Source organism: Acinonyx jubatus, chromosome C1 (genome assembly GCF_027475565.1).
Source record: "Acinonyx jubatus isolate Ajub_Pintada_27869175 chromosome C1, VMU_Ajub_asm_v1.0, whole genome shotgun sequence".
NCBI classification, from domain to species: domain Eukaryota; kingdom Metazoa; phylum Chordata; class Mammalia; order Carnivora; family Felidae; genus Acinonyx; species Acinonyx jubatus.
In genome coordinates this window covers 41701032-41722962 of record NC_069381.1, presented here as the reverse complement: position 1 = coordinate 41722962, position 21931 = coordinate 41701032, and the positions used below count along the sequence as shown (strand labels likewise).

Here is a 21931-nt window from a genome sequence, read left to right as displayed (position 1 = left end):
TGGAGCCTACTTTAAAAAAATAAGTAAAATATATTAAAAAATGGACAGAAAGGAAGTTTTTATGATGTTAATGATTTCAGTGATTTTCAGATGTTTTGTGAACTTGAACAGTAGACTTCTATCTATACAAATGAGTATAAACTCACACTTTCTAAGAAACTGAACCTGCCTGAGTAGTCCCAATCATGTTATTTTCAACTTGCCCTCTGGTGAGATCCTTTTAAAATTTACCTTACGATGATTTTTGAATAATGTATTTGATAGTTTGAAAAAGATATAAGTTGTATGTTATTATTCCTATATATTTTGGTCTATGAAATCTTGAAACACCACAGGGTTTTTTGTTTGTGTTTTGTTTTTTCTTGGGGGGGCAGTTTAGGTTTATAATATCAAGTGATGAGCCTTCATTTTGTATTTTTAAAGAGCATTGACATTCAATGTCTATGATCCCTTCCCCATTTAAAGTGCTATTATCTCTTACATAAATATAAATATCTAAGAGTAAATAAATGTAGTTTATGACAGTAGCTATACCTAGGTTAATACATTTTCACTATTACATATTAAATATCAAACATACTTCTAGTCATTCCTAAATGAACTATTACTAATATTTTGTGTGTAAACACTGGACTTTTATGAGTAATTTCTTCCTTCTCTGTCCCTGAATCCCATAACTGAGAAACATTTTTATTTTTTTGCAGATCAGTTAGAAAGGATGTCATTCTTCTGTAAATGTTGTCCTAGAATTGAAGACACAGAATTGAAATATATGTAATTTTCCTATTATCGTTTTTAAGAAATTTCTCATATTTGCACACTATTTCATGCTTTCATATTTTTTCCTTTATTTCCAGAGTGTTCACTTAGGTTGTATGGCTCATCTCTGACTAAGTTTGCTCTGAAAAGTAGTGATGTTAATATAGATATAAAATTTCCTCCCAGGGTAAGTAATTATGAAAACACTTTTTTATGTGGTTCTTAACTAGTACTTGGTAATTTTTAGTTGATTATCTTTTTAGAGAAGGTGTAGGGGACTATAAGATTTTGGTTTATAGTGTAATTAAATGTGATTTTGGAAACTATTAGGTACTAGATATAGGTGGAATAAAAATAAGGGAGAGAAAGAAGGAAGCAGGGGAATGCAGTAAAAAGGGAAAATGCTTGTACATATTTGATGGTGTTGAATAGTTATCACTTGTAGGCAGTATAGAAAGTGAAAATAACTTTAAAATCATACTTCTGTGTTCAAGTCTTGGCTGCAATGAGCAAGTGACTTGGCCTTTTTATGACTCAGTTTTTTAATTTCTAAAACAGGGATAATAATAACTTTTATATTAAATAAGATGCTGTATACCAAACATTTTTGTATAGTGTGCCTGGTACATTCTGGGTACTTACCATAAGTAGTAATTAGCACTGCTAACATTGTTTATTTATTGACCTATGAAACATTTAAAATAGTTGGTTGACATTTTACATGTTATTAAATAATTTTAATGCTTAGGTGAAAATTAATGATTTAGGTGAAAACTTGATGTTTTAATTTCTTATCTCATACAGTTATTTACTTACCATTAGTACATGATTATTAACTACTTTAGCAGCAAAGTACATACTAAACTAAGCATTTGACAAGTTTGTATTTTAAAGTAGCATTTAATCTAAACCTTTTGACCATGCTGCCAGTTACCAGTATCTCTTAAATTTCCTGTCTCAACAAGGAAGGCTTGTTGAGGCTATTTGGCAAACTGGTTTCTTTTCTGTTTATTTTGCTGTGAAATTCCAGAATCTTTTCTCATTCTAAGAACTTACTAATTCTAGAAATATTGCTGGAAGAATAGCACTACATGATTTATTATATTCTAGTTCCATGAACAAGATATGTTACCATAAAAGTGTTTTAACTATTCTTTTTTCATTATTTTAAAATAGATTGGTTTTTATTTAAATATTTAATGAAATCGAATTCTCTCTAATGTTTGCACCTTGAACTTTGAAATTAGTATATTGATTTACTTTGAATTTTTTTAGATGAATCATCCAGATCTTCTGATACAAGTGCTTGGGATTTTAAAAAAAAGTGGTGAGTTTCTTTTTTTTTTGTCTTTCTAAAGAAAATTCTTTGAGGGTATGTGCACTGTGTTTTTTATATATGGCTAACCAAGTTTAACACTTGTAGTAGCATATATGAGTCATTATATTACATACATTTACATATTTGTTGAATAGGTGTGCTATAAAATTTACATGTCATTAGATAAAAAGTATATTTAAAATTGGTATGTAAAAAGTACTGCCTATTGGGTAATTTAAAAATGTTATGGGCATTTCTTGTGTAAAAGAAGACAGAAAACCTGTAATCATTAGGAAGTCACTGATGAAGGAAGATTTAGGAGAGACTTGGGAAAAAATGTGTGCTGCATGCATTGAGTAAGTATTTTTTTTTTTCCACTTAAAATAATAATTTAATTAATCATTTATATTACATCAACCAAGTCATACCTAGTATGTTTCTCATATCTTTCTTGTCTGTCTGGATTGTTTTTGATGTAAAATGGACATTCGTATAGGTAAAAATACTTTCAAAATAAAAAAGTTTTTAAATTACATCTGTCTTAAACCACCCCCTAAGTCAGGTAGTACAATATTATTTTCTTGTTTTTTTATTTATTGCTTTTCTTGTTAAAAGTAAATGCCTAAGAGCTCAGGATATGGAGCCAGACTTAACTGGGCTCAAATTTTACTTCTGCCACTTATTGGTTGTATCCTTTGACAAATTACTGAAGTGTTAATGCTTCAGTTTTCTCATCTATAAAATGGCAGTAATATAGTGTGTGTGTGTTGTTTTTTTTTTTTAAGGTTACTTATTTTGAGAGAGAGAGAATACAAGCAGGGGTGGGGCAGAGAGAAGGGGGAGAGAGAATTCTAAACAGGCTCCATGCTGTCAGCCCAGAGCTGAACATGGGCCTTGAGCTTATAATCTGTGAGATCATAACCTGAGCCGAAACCAAATGTCAGATGCTTAACTGACTGAGCTACCCAGGCAGTCCAGTATAGTATCTTTTTGATGAGAAGATTGTTGGGAGGATGAAATGGGTTAAGCCACAGCTTAGAAGTGCTTGGTTTACATGCAGTGACTTCTTACTAAATTTTTGCTGCTATGATTGTTGTTATTAATCCTATTATCATCTTAAATTTTATGAGTTACAAATATCTGGCAAAAATATTTTCAGTTTGGCTTAGAAAAGATCGCTTATTGACCCTCCTTTACCCTGTCATTGACTTCATAGTCAGCTCTAACTTCCTTCTCTCTCTCTGTTTCTCTCTCTCTCTCTCTCTCTCTGCCCTGTCAGCTCGCCATTATTTGTCAGCTTCTTGTTAGCCATTTTCCTGGGAAATTAGTTTTTATGAAAATAATTCGATGTAATTAATCTTGTAAAGGGATTTTAATATAGTTTTCTTTTGTAATAAATACTTGCCTGTTACTGCACAAAAACTAAAGCATATTACAGATAAGAGATAGATATAGAGCTTTTACCTCTTTAGATTCACTGGACAGTATCAGCCTAGCAAACGTATATTAAATACATGACTAGATCATCTTAAGTCACATAACACAGGTTTATAAAATTCAGTCTGATTCAAAAATTATTACCTTCTTTAAGCCTTCATTGTATTCCTTTAAGATCTCTGTCTTGTTATTTACAGGATTTGTGTATGTTTTGCAAACCCTTAATTGAGCTCTTTGTGTCTTACTAATTAATTGTCATAACCACTATGCATAATGCAATTCCTGGCATATAAATCTTCAGCACATGAATTTTTAATAAATTAATAATCCCAACAAGTACTACTAAGAGATTTTCTTTTAACTTCAGATGAAATAAATTAAACTATCTATTTTCATCAGATTGGACATTTATGTCATGGGGCCTTCCTGGGAGATGTAGAGAAAGACTTCAGAGTGGAAGTGTGCTTTACCCTCTTCTTCCTTAGGCTCTTTGATTGATTAGGGCAAGCTTTTCATATAGTAACAGGAAATGGGGCCAGCAGAGTTAGCCTTTTACTTGCATGGATAACTTAAAACAACTAAATTGTCAAAGCATTGTAGGTTTTCATTTCATGACTCCTTTGGAAATAGAAGTAAGTGGTGTTTGTTTGTTGTTTGCCATATTTTTGAAGGTTTAATCACTTTGACTAGATTATATACTTACTGGAAAATGTTCAAATTTTTAGAGATGTTAAGACCTTTCTTCTTAAGCTGATTATAATTTTTGGACAATATTTGGGACTGTGCCTGTCATTTATGATATATAGCAAATGACACCAAGAGAGGTAGGAGATTCTGTTGGGTTGATGCTTATAATGTGGAGTGTGTATTATCCCACAGAAGCAACACAAATGATTTTTAGAAGGAAACTGTCACTTAATGTTTACCATAAAGTAAATATTTGAGAGATGTTGGCAATAGCTTACTTGTTTTATTTTTTTCCTTATTAGTATTATATATAGATGTGGAATCTGATTTTCATGCCAAAGTTCCTGTTGTGGTGTGCAAAGATCGGAAAAGGTTAGTAACAATGAAAAGAAAATAGTTTTTGAAATAACAAGTAAATATACAGTGAACATTTCCAAGGCAGAAAATTTTATTTTATTTTGTTTATTTTATTTTATTTTATTTTATTTTATTTTATTTTATTTTATTTTATTATTAAAGTTTATTTATTGAGAGAGAGAATGCACACATGCAAATGTGCATGCACAGGGTAGGGACAGAGAAGGAGAGACAGAATCCTGAGTTGGGGCTCTATCCCATGAACCATGAGGTCATGACCTGAGCTGAAATCAAGAGTCAGATGCTCAACTGACTGACTGACCCACCAGGCGCTCCAGAAAATTTTGTTTTAGATTTCTCCTTAGATTAATATACTATCTATTAAAAATAAAAGCTTACTAAAAGCATGTCAAAAAAAGGAGAGTTACCAATTAAACACAAAACACAGTAAGGCAGAACTTCCATTTTTTTCTTAGAGAAGTTCATTCACCCAACAGCATTGTGCATTTACTGTATGTTAGGTACTGCTTTGCTGTAAGGATACAAACATAAATAGGAAATAGCCGCTCTTCTCAAGGAGCCCACAATCATTTAGAATCTAATTTTTAGTTCATGGAAATTGAATGAGTCACTGAAGACTAATGTTGCCTTTTTAGTCTGATGTATATAGGATTGAGAGCAAAGCACCTGTCAAAAAGGAAACTGAGATAATCCTATTTGCGATCAATGTGGGAGACATAAAAACAATACAGAAGTAATTAAGTGTTCTTTAAGTGTTCTTTTATTGAATACTAACTTGTATATCTTACATTTTAAGAGTACTATATTTTCTTATTCAAAGTTAGAAGAATCGATGGAGATCTAATTCAACTTTGTTATTTTCTAATTAAAAAATTGGAATCTGGAGGGATTAAATGATTTGGCCAGATTCACAACATTTAGAGTAAAATCAGGATCAGAATGGAAGTATTCTGACTCCTAGTGTTTTCTGTTTTTTGTTTTGTATCCACAATGTGTCAAATTGCCTCTTTGTGGAACCTCAGATACATTCTTCTCCCTGCCACCAAATATCTCTACTATAATTCCGTCACTCCTTTAATATAGCTCCTATTTTCACTTACATTTAAGCATTATTTGAGGGTTCATATGTACGTCCTTTCTAATCCAAAGTAGCATATCAGTAAAATCATGAAAGCTTAGATAGGAAAAATTCGAGTCAAGAAGTATAGCTGGTTACTTCAGTATTTCATTTTTTCTTTTTATCATGTGCAGAGCAAAAAGAATGAGCCAGGAAGGTATGTTACACTACTTGACATTGATGAGATCAATGCCTTTTCTCTGATATAAATCAAATTTTGGTGAATGTTAATGCTGCTTTTGAAATTAAATTTTTTTTTTAAATTTATTTGAGAGTGCATGCGTTCACTCACAAGAGCAGGGGAGGGGCAGGGAGAGAGAGAATCCTAAGTGGGCTCTGCACTGTCAGCACAGAACCTGACATGGGGCTCTGTCCCATGAACCGTGAGATCATGACTTGAACTGAAATCAAGAGTTGGATGCTTACCCACTTAGCCACCCACCAGGCACCCCTTGAAATTAATTTCTGAAAAATTTAAATACTAAGTGAGGTTGAAATTCATTTCTGAAGTGCAAATAAGTTTTGAAAACATCTTTACTTTTTATGGAACTCTAGTGATAGAAATGATTTGTTGTTTCTAGTTATCTCTCAATCTATTAAAATCTATTTGTTTTTATTATGACTTCCTTGGTATTAAAATACGGTGACTGGAAAGAATAACCATAGGATTTGGAATATTCTGGTTCTTAAGGTTTTAATACAGTGAAATTTGTTTCTTTCTCATTCACAGTGGTTTACTTTGTAGAGTGAGTGCAGGAAATGATATGGCATGCCTCACTACTGATTTACTTGCTGCTCTTGGCAAGACGGAACCTGTTTTTACTCCTTTGGTGTTAGCCTTTCGCTACTGGGCTAAGGTAAGTGGAACAGAAGAAAAAAGTACGTATCTTTAAGATAACTCAGGCTTTTTCCTGTACTAACATGTAAGATAAATCATAATATATGGGGATAAAATAGTTATCTGTGCCAGACAGAAAATGATGTGGCAGGTTCTGATTATGGACATGAAAATGAAGTCTCCTAGACATACAGAGTAATTGATATATTTTATTATTCTCCTTTTATGTAGTACAGAAACATTTTCTTTCACATAACAAATGAGGCTCAAGTTTTCACCCTTACTGTAAGTTAAAGTTGTAAGATGTGGTTATGCAAGTTAATGCATAGGTTTGCAAGGTTTTTTTGTTAGCATCTTTTTTCCTGTCTCTGTCTCAGAACATTGTTCTCTTTCCTCTAAGTTACTGATAACCTACAGCAATTTCTACTCGGGTAACTGCTGAGAATCAGTTATCTGTTTCTTAAATTAGAATTAATTTTGAAAGGCTGCGGTATCCTTTGTTGTCATTTCTTTGGTATGGAGGTAAGGAGGAGTGATAAAGTCACTACCATTATCAGTCCAAAAGACTAGAGAGAGAGAGAGAGAGAGAGAGAGAGAGTTTAGCCTTTCTGAGTGTGTTCTTATCAGTATAGTATTCATCACTTGTTACAGTAGTGATGAGTATAAATTCTCAGTCTTATATAAAGAAGATGGATTAAGGGGGTGGTGGTGAAATGAGTAAATTGAGAGCAAAAACTGCTAGAGGATTCTTCTTGGAATTTTTTTGTTTGGACTCTGATAAGAGGATTGAACTCAGGAGTGGGGCAGAACCAGCTGGTTGAGTAAGGAGGAGCAGTCAGAATTCTAAGGTTGGGGTTTTTTCAACTCAAGACCTTTGTGTTTGCTGTTCTCTTCATCTAGAATGTTCTTACTACACATACCCAGCATGGTTACTTTTTTCCTTTTTTCAAATTTTTGCTTAAATTTTACCTTGTCAGGGTTCCCTGACAAGGGAAACCATATATAAAATAGCATTGCCTTCATCATTCTCCCTGTCTTTACCCTGCTTTATTTTTTTCATAGCACTTACTACCACCTTCCATACATATATTTATTTGTTTGTGATCTGTTTTCTTCCATGAAATTGTGAAGTCTGTGAGGACAATGCTAGTAACCAAGGTTTCTCAGAGTGTGGGATGAGACTGGTACATGAAGCATAGCTATCATTCAGGAAAGTCAGTGTACCAACTCTGGGAAGGTTAGTGGCTCCATAAGGGATGAAAGTGTAAACAGTAGCCCCTTGGATAATATTTCTTAACTATGTCCTAAGTTTAGTTATTAGAAAATAGTTTCTGTTCTCTTAAGATATTCTTTTATTCAACTAAGGTAGACTGTGTGAGAAGAATATGAATGATATTCATACAAGTTACTTTCATTTGGAAAAAAAAAATGTAGTCTATTAACTTTGTTTCCTAAAGTGGCTCTTAGAAGATTTCTCAAACTTCTGTTGATTCTGAATGTACTAGTCAATGAAGTACACTAAAAAAATGCAGTATGAAGCTGGTTAAGAGTGGCTCTTTTCTATTAGATCCAACAGAACAGTGTGCCTGATTTTTGGCTCTTGTGTTGGTTGCAAAGAGCTTTTTTTCATGGTTTTCATTTGCTGAGTTTATTGTAAGAAACCTAGAAATAATTCCTGGTGTATTTTTTCTCTCAAAGTCTTTTTTTAAAACAGCTTTATTTATCTTGAGGTTTTAAGCCACATTGTACATTTTATAATAAAGCACAGATTTTCCACAATTTGAGAGTTCAGAAAAATTCTAGTATATGAATATAATTTATTCTGTAACTGATGTAATGAAATTGCTCTTGACTATTCTCTGGCTGTCTCCTCTCTTAATTTTAGCCTCCCAGTAATAGGAAATAGTTTTTAAGTAAAGCCTTTTAAAACTATTTAGCCTTATCAGCCCTTTATAGTCAAGTTTCCTGACTCAGAGTCACTTTTCTTTGGTTAACATAAGAATTAGGGGCGCCTGAGTGGCTCAGTTGGTTGAGCGTCCGACTTCGGCTCAGGTCATGATCTCACGGTTCATGAGTTCGAGCCCTGTGTCAGGCTCTTTGTGGACAGCTCAGAGGCTGGAGCCTGCTTCAGATTCTTTGTCTCCCTCTCTGTCTGCCCCTCCCCCACTCATGCTCTGTCTCTCTCTCTCTCAAAAATAAACATTTAAAAAATTTTTAAAGAAAAAAAGAATTAATTTTAGCAGTATTTGACATCTGAAAGAAATTCCTGGAGACCACTACATGGAAAAAAATGAAACTGGACCACTTTCTTATACCATACACAAAAACAAACTTAACATGGATTAAAGACCTAAATGTGAGACCTAAAACCATAAAACTCTTAGAAGAAAACATAGGCAGTAATGTCTTTGACATCAGCCTTAGCAACCTTTTTCTAGATGTGTTTTTTTAGGCAAGGGAAGCAAAAATAAAAATAAACTATCAGGACTACACCAAAATAAAAAGGTTTTGTACTTATAAGGAAACCATCAACAAAATAAAAAGGCAGCCCACTGAATGGGAAAAGATATTTGCAGATGATGTATTTGATAAGTGCTTAATATCCAAAATGTGTAAAGAACTTTTACAAGTCAGTACCAAAATACCAAATAATCCAGTTAAAAAATGGGCAGAGGACCTGAATTGACATTTTTCCAAAGAAGACATACAGCTGGCCAACAGATGAAAAGATGCTCAATATCACTAATCATCAGGAAAATGCACATCAAAAGCGCCATTCCAAAAAAAAAAAAAAAAAAAGCGCCATTACACTGTCTTATCAAAAGATAAGAAATAGCTGGTGTTGGTGAGAATGTAAAGTAAAAGAAACCTTCTTGCAAGGTTGATGGGAATGTAAATTGGTGCAGCCACTGTGGAAAATAGTATGGAGGTTCCTCAAAAAATTAAAATCAAAAGTACTATACCATTCAGTAATTCCACTCCTGGGTATTTACTCAAAGAAAAAGAAAACACTCCAAAAGACATGTGCACCTCTGTGTTTATTGGCATTATTTGCAATAGCCAAGATAAGGGAGTGACACAACTATCCATTGATAGATGAATGGATAAAGAAGATTGTGTGTGTGCACACGCGTGTGTGTACACATACACAATGAAATATTACTCAGCCATTAAAAAAGAAAGACCTTGCCATTTGTGATATCATGGATGGTCATAGAGGGCATTATACTAAGTGAAATAAGTTAGGCAAAGAAAGACAAATACAATATGATTTCACTTATATCTGGAATCTAAAAGACAAACAAAAAAAGAAGGAACAGGCCTATAAATACAGAGAACAAACTGGTGGTTACCAGAGGAGAAGAGGGTAGGGTGATGGGCAGATTGGGTGAAGAGGAGTGGGAGGTACAGGCTTTCGTTTGTGGAATGAATAAGTCACATGGGTGAAAGATATAGCATTGGGACTATAGTCAGTATAGTCACTTGTGGTGTGCATAGCATGACATATAGAGTTGTTGAATCACAGTGTTGTACACCAGAAACTAATGTAATGTGTCAGTTATAATTTAGTTTAAAAAATTCCGGAGGCCCAGCTGACAGGCAATTAAAAAATACTCATACAAGGATAAAAAAGAGATCCCTAGGCAGGGAGGGGTGTGTGTGTGTGTGTGTGTGTGTGTGTGTGTAGGCAGGGAGGGGTGTGTGTGTGTGTGTGTGTGTGTGTGTGTATGTATGTGTGTGTATGTATAAATACAACTTGTACAACTTGATAATTTGATATATGTATTAATTGTGAAATAATCACCAGTCTGTTACCTGTCATAGTTACCTTTTGTGTGTGTGTTGAGAATGCTTGGGATGTACCTTCCTAGCAAATTTTAGGTATATACTAACAGTAGTATTACCTATAGTCACCATGCTATACATTAGATCACCAGAACTTACTCATCTTGTATAACTGACATTTTGTATCTTTTGACCAAATTCTCTCCATTTCCCTCTCCTCCAGCCTCTGGTAATCACCATTCTAACCTCTCTCCTCCTTTGAGTTTGACTGTTTTAGATTCTGCACATAAGGGAGATAAGCATTTGTCTTACTATATTTAGTTTCTTTCACTTACCAAAATGTCCTGTAGGTCCATCCACATTATTGCAAATGAGAGAATTCTCTTTTTTAAGGCTGACTAAGATTCCATTGTATTTGTATACCAATTTTTCTTTATCTCTTTATTTGTTGATAGACTTTAAGGTTGTTCCCACAGCTTGGCTATGAGATCCCTGTGTTTTAAGAGCTCTCTCTTAAACTACCTTAATGTTACTCCTCTGTGAGATGTCCAATAGTGTTAACAGCATACATTAACAGTTTCTTACAGTAGTTAACTTGACTTAGTCATTAGGCCATTACTTCTGTCATAGTACTCTGGAGAAATGAGAATTTATTCTAGTGGAATAGTTGAAGCTCTTATTTATTTAACTAAAAAAATTTTTTAATGTTAATTTTTGAGAGAGGGAGAGAGAGAGAGACTGAGTATGAGCGGGAGAGGTGCAGAGAGAGGGAGACACAGAATCTGAGCAGGCTCCAGGCTCTGAGCTGTCAGTTCAGGGCCTGACGTGGGGCTCAAACCCACGAGCTGTGAGATATGACCTGAGCTAAAGTTGGACGCTTAACCAACTGAACCCTCAGGCGCCCCTATTTAATTTTTTAAAAATGTTTATTTATTTTGAGAGAGAGCGTGCATGTGTGTGCAAGCAGGGGTGGGACAGAGAGAGAGGGAGACAGAATCCCAAGTGGAATTGTTAGCTGTTAGTGCAGAGCCTGACACAAGGCTCAAACTCATGAACCTGTGAGATCATGACCTGAACCGAAATCAAGAGTCAGACACTTAACCGACTGAACCACCCAGGTGCCCCAGATTGAAGCTCTTGTTATAAGTGTTCTTTATCCTTTCATTTTTAATTGTACTTTTTTTTTTCTTTTTTTAAGTAAGCCATACACCTAATATGGGGCTTGAACTCATGGCCTCAAGATCAAGAGTCATATGCTCTACTGACTAATCCAGCCAGGACTCTGTATTCTTAAATTTACTAAGCCATTAAACTATAGTGATTATTATCTTTATCGTATAAATAAGAGAATGAAAAATAAAAAGTAAAAAAAATCCAAGTATAGACTAATCTTACTTATATAGATGCAAAAGTCTAGATGAAATATAAACAAGTGGAATACAAAAGGTTATATGCCATGACTGCAGGATTTCAGGAATATACGAAAGGTTTAATATCAGGAAACCTCTTAACATAATTTATTATATTAACAGTTTGAAGTGGAAAAAAACATGGATGCTGAAAAGGCATATTCTTCATAAAAAAAAGCTCTTAACTAGTAGTGGAAATTAATAATAAAGGCTGTTTACTAAAAAAAATAAACATCATTTAAATCGTGAATTACTCAAACCATATGTGTTAGAATTAAGAATACGACAGAGAAGTTCACCAGTGAAGTTGTACATCGTTTTGGGAGATTTAAAAAATAAAATAAGAAAATGAAATGAAATAATGTATATATTGGAAAAACAGTAAAATTTATTAATGATATGATTGTATACCTGCAAAACTTTAGTTAAAAAACTATTGGGATTAGGGGCGCCTGGGTGGCTCAGTCGGTTAAGCATCCGACTTCAACTCAGGTCATGATCTTGTGGTTTGTGGGCTCGAGCCCCACGTTGGGCACTGTGCTGACAGCTCAGAGCCAGGAGCCTGCTTCTGATTGTGTGTCTTTCTGTCTCTCTGCTCCTCCCTCACTCACACTGTGTGTGTGTGTGTCTCTCTCTCAAAAATAAACGTTTAAAAATTTTTTTAAAAATTATTGGGATTAATAAGGGAATTTGTAAGATGACTAAATATGCAATAATTGGTTTTCTCTGTCATAAAAATAACCTGGTAGAGTGGAAACAAAAATATTACCTTTGTGACCATGTCACAAATTATAGAATACTAAAGAATAAATTTAATAACAAGGGTACAGGAAGCAAATTATATTATTGATAGGTAAAAGTGAAATCCGAACAAATTCATTTATTCAGCAAACATTTGTTAAATGCTTCCTATGGGCCAGATACTATTCTAGGTGCTGGAAACATCTAACAAGATTATGTAGGGTCCTGCTATCAGGAAGCTCACATATTTGTGGAAGAATCAGCCAGTAAATATATAAGTAACACAATATCTGGTAGAGTTTAGTGCTGTTGATATGAGAGTGACATTACACTAGATGGTTAGGGAAAGTGATATTTAAACTCAGAGCATGAGTAACCAGCCACTTGAAAGTCTGAGGGAATAGCATCCAACAAATAGCTAGTACAAAGCTTCTAAGGTACAAATGAGCTTGTGAGGAACAGAAAGGAAGGCAGGAGTGGCTGGAATGAAGCAAGTGAGAGTGAAAGTTCTTGTGGTAAGGAATTTGGATTTTCATTGTGGCGAGAAAGCACGGGAAGAGTTTTAAAAGTGGTGTATGACTTGATGTGATTTATGCTTTGAAAAGATCTTTCTGGGGTAAAGATTATAAATAGGGAGCCCAGTAAGCAGGCTGCTGTAATATATCAGCCAGAGGTGATAATGGTCTTTGCAGGGTTAGAATGGATATGAAGCATAGCAGACTCATTTGGGATGGTTTTGGAGGTAGGACTTGTAGAGGTATTGGATATGAGAGTGGAGGGGAAGTGAGTAATTGATGACAACTCCAAAAATTTTGGAAAATGTAAAGATACAAAGATCTCAGATAGGGAAATGGTACCCTTAAAATGTAATATTGCCTTAATTTAATTTTCAAATGTACAGTAGTTCTAATTACCAAGAGTTTTTTTAAAAGTTGATAAAATGATCTTAAAGTTAATATGGAAGAATGAGAATAGCCAAAAGAATTCAAAAAGAGAAGACTAGTGAACGGGACCTACTTTACCACTATAAAACTGTTTTAGTCAAGTATATGCCATTGCCGTAGGGATAGACAAATAGATCTGTGGAACAGAATAGAAGGCCCAGAAGTAGATCCTACTGTAAATGAAATTTTAATGTAATGAAAAAATAAAAGATTTCAGTGATAAAACAATGGTTTATTTGTTAAATGGTGGTGTCACACTGTATATTTCTTAAACAAAATAATGTTGGATCCTTAGGACACTAAATGCAAAAATAAATTCTACTTAAATGAAAAATCAAAATTTTAGAAGAACACTTAAGAGTATGTATATGTTGTCTGTAGTTTGGAGTAACCTTTTTGCCATGATAGGAAACCTTGAAGCTATATTACATAAGCATATTTATATGTGCATTAATATATTTTATATGATAAAAAGTACCCTAAATAATGTCAGAATAAAAACAGATTGGGAAAAATAACATTGTTGAAGTGCATATATCAGCTATAAAGGGTTATTAACTATAATGTAAAATGAATCTATACAAATTGATAGGCAGTGCATGCAAATAGAAAAATTGGCAAAAGATTCAATAGGCAGTTCAGAAAAGAGCAAATCTAAATGGTTACTAAACTTACGAAAATTGTATAATCTCTTAGCATTGAGGAAATGCAAATTGAAATAATTCTTAGATAATTACATCTTATACATCCTATTGGCATTTTTAAAAAGTGGTGATACTTAGTGTTGGAACATGTATGTGTACACTCATGTTACTGGTGAAAAGAAGAATTTTTGTAGTGATTTTGGAAAACAATCTTATTTATTAGAATTCAGATATATCACACATTTTTAAATCCAGTAAACACAGTGCTGGGAATATAGCTCATATAAATAAGCACTAGTAATTAGGAAATATATATAAGGATAAAATATATTACAGCATTGCTTAAAATGGCAGTAATTGGGAACAGAATATAAATATCTTTGCTGGGGAATCTGTTGAGTAGCCATCCAGATTGTAGACTATAATTTAAGCATTTAAAAGAATGTATTAGATTGGGTACCTGGGTGACTCAGGCGGTTAAGTGTCCAACCCTTGATTTTGGCTCAGGTCATGATCTCACGGTTTGTGAGTTTGAGCCCCATATCAGGCACTGCATGTCAGCGTTCTCTCTCTCTCTCTCTCTCTCTCTCTCTCTCTCTGTCTCTCTGTCTCTCTGTCTCTCTCTCAAAATAAATAAATAAACTTAAAAAAAATATATTAGATCTGTACTAATTGACTTAGAGGAACTTTGTACATTATTAAGGGAGAAGAATATATACAGAATATACAGAGACATGTCTATAATACACAATTTTGGTAAGAGTGACATAAAACATAAAATATTTCCTGCATTTATATAGAAAATAGGAATATATTTGTATATGATTACTAGAGTATAGATAGAGAAAAAGGCATGAAAGAGTATATAGAATATTGTTAACATTGAGGCAGAAGTAGAAGCAAGATAAAATAATATTTTAAAAATGTGTATACAGTAAAAGCACTATGTATGATATTCCATTAAACTAAAATATATATGTGACTTTATGTACAATAAAGAAATGAATGGAAAGATCAGTATGTTAGTTTTATCTCAGGGTAGTGTGATTTCAGGTCATTCCTTATAATTTTTATTGTTTAAACGTTTTACAGTGATTATAGCAGGAAAAAACCAGCTGCTCCTATTGTGAGGGGAACAAAGAAAATTAAAGCTAAATGGCAGTACTTTTTCCCCCTTCGTTTTGCAGTTATGCTATATTGACTCCCAAACTGATGGCGGAATCCCTTCTTACTGTTTTGCTTTAATGGTGATGTTTTTTCTACAACAAAGAAAACCCCCTCTTCTTCCTTGCTTACTTGGAAGTTGGGTAAGGATGAATTTGTGACATATATTTGCATGTATATACGTAGTTTGCTCTTGCAGAGTGCTCTGTTCAAACATATTAAGCTGGAATTCTGGTTTGTCTGTTTGTCCATCTTTTTTTTTTTTTTTTGTAAATAATTTTTCCACTACCAATTTGGAATGCCTTTTTATATAGATTGAAGGCTTTGACCCAAAAAGAATGGATGACTTTCAGCTGAAGGGCATAGTAGAAGAGAAGTTTGTGAAGTGGGAATATAATTCAAGTAGTGCAACTGAGAAAAACTCAATTGCTGAGGAAAACAAAGCTAAGGCAGACCAACCAAAAGATGATACCAAGAAGACAGAAACAGACAACCAAAGTAATGCCATGAAGGAAAAACATGGCAAAGTAAGCTTTTTTTTTGTTTTTGTTTTTGGCTTTTCTATCTGTAGGATATGTGATGCCTTCGATTGAAGCTATTTTAATAGTAGATTGACTGGACTGACTTTGCGTAAGCCTCTTGGCCTCATTTTCCTCATCTGTAAAGTGAGGGGTTGATCTGGTTTAGTTTTTCAGTACTGAGATTCTCTAATGAATTTATACCTCATTTTGGAAGACGTGTATTGTTTGAATCATGTCATGGTAATTCTTTGTATCTTTTTCATTTAGACAAGGAAAATTTCCTTCAGGAGTTGGGCGGTGACCAAAACTTTAGCATGTGGGAGTAATATTGCCAGATTGGTGGAAAAATAAAGGCCCTTTCCTCCCCTAGGGGATGGCTTGCTTATTTAATCATTCAACATTCATTTATTAAGGACCTGCTATGTGCCAGACATTATCTTGAGGGCCTGAGAACGAAAGATGAATAGCCATTGTGTCTTCCAGAAGTATGTAGTCTTCTGAAATAGACATATTACTACAGAAATGTAAGCATTACTGAAATGATTACTCTAGCTATATTGAATTTTATGTAGTTCCCTGAACATTTATTCTTAGTCCCTTCAACACTCCTACTTTCCTAGACTTCTTTCTACTCTCTTCTCAAACCACCAATACTTAGCTAATGCTTTTGCTTATTTACTGAGAAAACTGAATCAGTCAAAAGAACTTCTACATACTCCCACTATCGCCTGCTACTATCTACATTCACATAATCTGCTTTGATGTCTCTTTCATAAAGGAACTTCCCTAGTTGCTATCTAAAGTCATTTTCTACACTTGTGTATTTAATCCCATCCCTTCTTGTTTATACTAGAACTTTGCTCTAGCAATTCTTCTCTTTCCTGCCTAAGTTAGCAATTTTTCATTCTTTATTGAATCAAACACGCTTTTATTTCTCCCATTTAATTTAGTTTATTATTATTATTATTATTTTTGATAGAACACGTGGTGAGAGGAAGAGAGAGAATCTTAAAGCAGACTCTACGCCCAGTGTTGGGGGGGTGGGTGAGGGGCAAGGTTTTGATCCACAAACCCTGAGATCACGAAAGAACTGAAATCAAGACTCAGTTGTTTGATTGAGCCACACAGGTGCCTCCTTCCCCCCCCCCCCCACCATTTTAAAGCAAAATAAGGACATCATTTTCCTTCCCAGTTACTCCTTTGCACCCGTTTGCAGTACACTTCTTGAAAGAATTGTCCACATTCACTATTTCTGATTTCTGTTTCCTATTAACTCACTGCATTCAGTCTTCCACCCTTGTCAGTCTACCAAAACTTGTATCATCAAATGTCGTTATCCTCCACATTGCTAAATCCAGTTGTCACTTCTCAGTTTTTATCTCTTTGGACTTATCAGCCATATTTACCAGTTGATTATTTTCTTCTCTGAAAAAAAGAATTTTTTTAAAATTTTTTTTTTTAGCTTTTATTCAATTTTGAAAGATGAAGAGAGAGCATGAGCAGACGTGAGGCAGAGGGAGAGGGAGATATAGGATCCGAAGCAGGCTTCAGACTCTGAGCTGTCAGCACAGAGCCTGATGTGGGGCTCAAACCCACAGACCGAGAGATCATGATCTGAGCTGAAGTCGGACGCTTAACCGACTGAGCCACCCAGGTGCCCCTTCTGAAAAATATCTTAACTTTCAGGGTAGCACACCCATGGCAGATTATTCCTTCTCAGTCTCCTTTGCTGTCTTTGTCTTCTCCCTTTCTCTCTAGTCTCCTAATGGTGGTATGCTCCAGGGCTCAGTCCTCGATCCTCCCTTCTCACTGCTTTTCTTCTCTATCTGCACTCTGTTGGTGACCTCATTCAGTTGCATGCATTTTACATACCATCTGTATGATACTCCCAAATTTAAATCTTTGGCCAAACCTCTCTCCTGAACTCTGTAGTTGTATCTCCAACTGCCTATATACTTTCTCTACTTAGATGTCTAAGAGATGTCTTTTTTTTTATTTTACTTTTTTAATGTTTGTTTGTTTGTTTGTTTATTTATTTATTTATTTAGAGCCTGCATGCACGTGCATGAGCAGGAGAGGGGCAGAGAGAGTGGGAGAGAGGGAATCACAAGCAGGCACCACACTGCCAGCAGAGCCCCGACATGGGGCTGGATCTCATGAAGTGTGAGATAATGACCTGAGCCAAAATCAAGAGTCGGACCCTTAACCAACTGAGCTACCCCGGCTCCCTCCTAACAGATGTCTTAAACTTAACATGCCTGAAACTGGACTCCTGGTCTTCCTCTTGCTCCACATACAGTTTTTGCATCTCAGTTGATGGCACTGCATCCTTTCAGTTAGTCAGAAGCCTTGGAATCATCCTTTACTTCTCTCTTTTATACCCCATATCAAGTCTGTCAGGAAATCCTGTCATTTCTGCTTCAAAATATTTTCAGAATTTGACCACTTCTTGGCAGAATGGTTCTTCAAAAACTTAAGTCTTATCATATCCTTCCTCCTCTCCACACTCAGAACCCTTCAGTCACTCCTCATTTAATTTAGAATAAAAGCTGACTCTTTAACTTAGTAGCTCTTTGTTTTCCTCTTCTCTTCTTCCCTTCTTTACCACATTAGCTTTCATGGTTTTCTTTTTAAAGCTAGTCACTTCTATTTAGTGTGTTTGGTCTATCTGTTCCCTATTCCTAGAACACTTTTCTCTCTTCTTCAAATGATACCTTCTGAGCAAGACTATCCTGACCACTCTGTTTCACTGAAACCATGTCCTGCTCCATACTCCCATCCCCTTTTTACTAAACCTACTCGACTTTTTCTTACTTCCACAGCACTTTTCCTTTTTGTAACTTGCTATGTAATGTACTTATTAAGTTGTTTGTTATCTTCTTTCCTTAGAAAGTAAGATATACTAAGGCAAGGTTGTTGTTTTTTTTTTCACGGATATATCCTAAGTGCCTGGCACATAGTAGGTACTCAATGAATAGTTGTAGAATTGAATGAGTGAATGACTGTTTCATGTCTTTATGCTCCTTAGTGGTCACTTTTAGCCAGTCTTCATCTAGCTAATTCCTTTAGAATTCAGATATTACCTCTTTTGTTAACTACCCCCCCCCCCCCCCCCCCGATTTAGAGGCCCATTTTAGCACAGAGTCTTTACTGTAATTGTTAAATTGTCTCTTCCTCTTCTAATAATCTGTGAAGGGAGAACCTCACCTTATTTGAGTGGCAGTATGGTAGGTGTAGTGATTAGCAACAAATTCAGTAGCCAGGTGGTCCTGAGTCAAATCCTTGCCCTGTAGTATCTACTTCATAGAATTGTTAGAATTAATAGCTACTGTGTTTGCAGCATTTAAAGGAGTGAATGATGCATGGTGACCATTATGTTTAAGCGTGAGCTCTCATTATTTTTTTATATCCTCAGCACAGGACATAGTAGGTTCTAAATAAAGTTTGCTGAATGAAGGAATTAGCTTTTGAAAGCCCAGGGCATTTACTTAGATATTTAAAGTAATTGCTGCAATAAGGACCTATAATAGTTTAGTATTTGCTGTGCAGTGATTTGCAACCTTGGATGCACATGAATCACTTAGGAGGCTTTAAAAATCCCAGGGCCTAGTATGTAGCCAAGGTCAGTTAAATCAGAATCTTGGGAAGGGTATGGAAGGTAGGAATGGTATGAAGCTCAGGTATTTAGTATACTGTAATGGTCCCAATGTGATTCTGATTTGCAGCCAAGGTTGAGAATCACTGGTTTATTGGGAAGAACATAAAATTCTAGGAGTCGGTAAACTAGGACTATGTTCCCAGCTGGGCCACAAACTGCTTTTTGGCAAGTTACTTCTTTATGCTTCAGTTTTTGTAAAGTTAATCTCTTAGGTCTTTTCACACTGAAAATGCAATCATTCTATAGTTTTGTGAAGCTTAAATGAAAAGTATTTTTTCTTTTCTAGTCTCCTTTAACATTGGGAACACCAAATCAGGTATCCCTGGGACAATTATGGTTAGAGCTGCTAAAATTTTACACACTGGATTTTGCTTTGGAAGAATATGTCATATGTGTACGGATACAAGATATTTTAACAAGAGAAAACAAAAACTGGCCTAAAAGGCGAATAGCCATTGAAGGTGAGATGATACGTTATATTTCATTTAGAGAATATGTTTTTGTGTGCTATTCATCATCTGTTTCTAATACAGTGCTATAAATTACATCCCTTGGCTTTATAGCACTATATATACCACTAGGTTGTCATTATATATTTTAGATAAATTCTTTATCAAGTCCATGATAGTTTTATAGGATTAATACTTACTTTAAGGTTTCCAATCTATAAATACTATATTGGTTAGGATTATTAGCTTATTACATACCTTTATGTTTATTTTTTAGTTATGAAAAACTTCAAAAATATAGACACATAGAATAGTTATTCAGAACAATCTTATTCCTATAAGCTTCTGTCATAAAATTATGTTAAAGTATAACTTTAAAATACAGGTTTTCATTGTCCTCCAACCTCATCTCTATGGAATGTGTAAGTCATTGGAGTATATATACAGAATACAGCCAGTGGTGTTGTAATAGCATTGTAGGGTGACAGATGGTAGCTATACTTCTGGTGAGCATAGCATTAACTACAGAATTGTTGAATCACTATGTTGTACACCTAAACTATAATGTAACATTGTATGTCAGTTACACTTCAAAAACATAAAAAAAAGCACCTCAGCTTAAATATGGTTAAAGATTAAAAAAAAAAAAGATTGATTTGAAGAAAAAAAAATTGATGTTGACAAAAAGTTTCATATTAAATCCCAAGAATATTAAGATCTTTAGGGATGCAAATTGATAGAGTGGTTTTTAGAAAATTTAAATCATGCAGCATTTCACTCACTTTTATAGATAGGAAATTGAATTTCTGTCCATCATTTTAGTTTGCTTAGACTACATATTTTTCTGTTCCCTCAGTCCTCTTTTGGCCTTCTCTGACCCATAAATATTTTTTTAAAAATTTTAATGTTTTTTCTATTTTTGAGAGAGAGAGAGGCAGATCATGTGTGGAGAAGGGGCAGAAAGAGATAGACACAGAATCCGAAGCAGGCTCCAGGCTCTGAGCTGTCAGCACAGAGCCTGACATGGGACTCAAACACATGAACTGCAGGATCATGACCTGAGCCAAAGTTGGAAGCTTAACCGATTGAGCCACCCAGGCACCCCAACCCACAAATAATTTTTTAAAAATGTATTAAAAAATGTTAATGATATTAATATATTATTTGTTTTTGAGAAAGAGAGAGCAAGCACAGGAGGGGAAGAGTGAGGAGAGAGAGAATCCCAAGCAGGCTCTACTCTGTAAGTGCAGAGCCTGACGTGGGGCTTGATCTCATGAACCAGGAGATCATGACCTGAGCCAAAATCAAGAGTTAGATGCTTTAACCAACTGAGCCACCCAGGCACCCCTAAACCCACAAATATTCTTATACACTCAGTTACTCACATCTTGTACACTTACATACAGTAAATCAATGAGCTCTGAAGCCTATAACTATCATAATTTGTCTTCTCTTGTCTTTTTCTTCTTCTACAAGGAGCAAAAAGGCCAGGAAAGGCCTTTGAGTGTAGAGAACAGCCTGTGGATTTAGATAACAGCAAAAAGTCACAGATGCCCAAACCTGTTAACAATCTGAAGCCTGTCCTGTTAATCCTTTTACTTAATGATCTTCAGCAGTGGAGAAAATGTGCATTGTCTTTTGGCTGTCATCCATTTATTCTTTTTTCCTGGGGCATATTTGTATTTTAGGTTTATAAAATCCAAAAACCCATAAACATTTAGAAGTCTTTTATATTTTCTTAATAATGAAAATGTGGTTGATATATACTCATTTTAGACTGGATTAAAATTTAACTTTTGGGGGGCGCCTGGGTAGCTCAGTCAGTTGAGCGGCTGACTTCGGCTCAGGTCATGATCTCACGGTCTGTGAGTTCGAGCCCTGTGTTGGGCTCTCTGCTGACAGCTCAGAGCCTGGAGCCTGTTTCAGATTCTGTGTCTCTCTCTCTCTGACCCTCCCCCGTTCATGCTCTGTCTCTCTCTGTCTCAAAAATAAAAATAAACGTTAAAAAAAAAAAATTTAACTTTTGGTTTAATTTTTACTTTCTTTGGTCTCTTTCTTCTTACTTTTCAATTTTTCCTTTC

The 21931-nt window shown here is 34.8% G+C and overlaps 1 protein-coding gene across 16 annotated transcripts in view; it reads left to right on the top strand.

Annotated features, from left to right (window-relative positions):
* Window positions 1-21931, top strand: part of TUT4 (terminal uridylyl transferase 4) — a 149778-nt gene that overhangs the window by 60376 nt on the left and 67471 nt on the right. For 13 of the 16 annotated variants that reach the window (XR_008294865.1, XR_008294870.1, XR_008294867.1 and 10 more), the window contains 7 exons: window positions 858-946; window positions 2035-2086; window positions 4504-4573; window positions 6427-6553; window positions 15246-15365; window positions 15537-15749; window positions 19688-19862. Coding sequence is in view for 3 of the 16 variants with exons in the window: in XM_027059177.2 (XP_026914978.1) it covers window positions 858-946; window positions 2035-2086; window positions 4504-4573; window positions 6427-6553; window positions 15246-15365; window positions 15537-15749; window positions 19688-19862 (846 nt within the window). In the remaining 13 variants the exon portion in view is untranslated. The remainder of the gene's footprint in view (window positions 1-857; window positions 947-2034; window positions 2087-4503; window positions 4574-6426; window positions 6554-15245; window positions 15366-15536; window positions 15750-19687; window positions 19863-21931) is intronic. The other 3 variants (XR_008294875.1, XR_008294876.1, XR_008294874.1) reach the window with 2 other exon arrangements.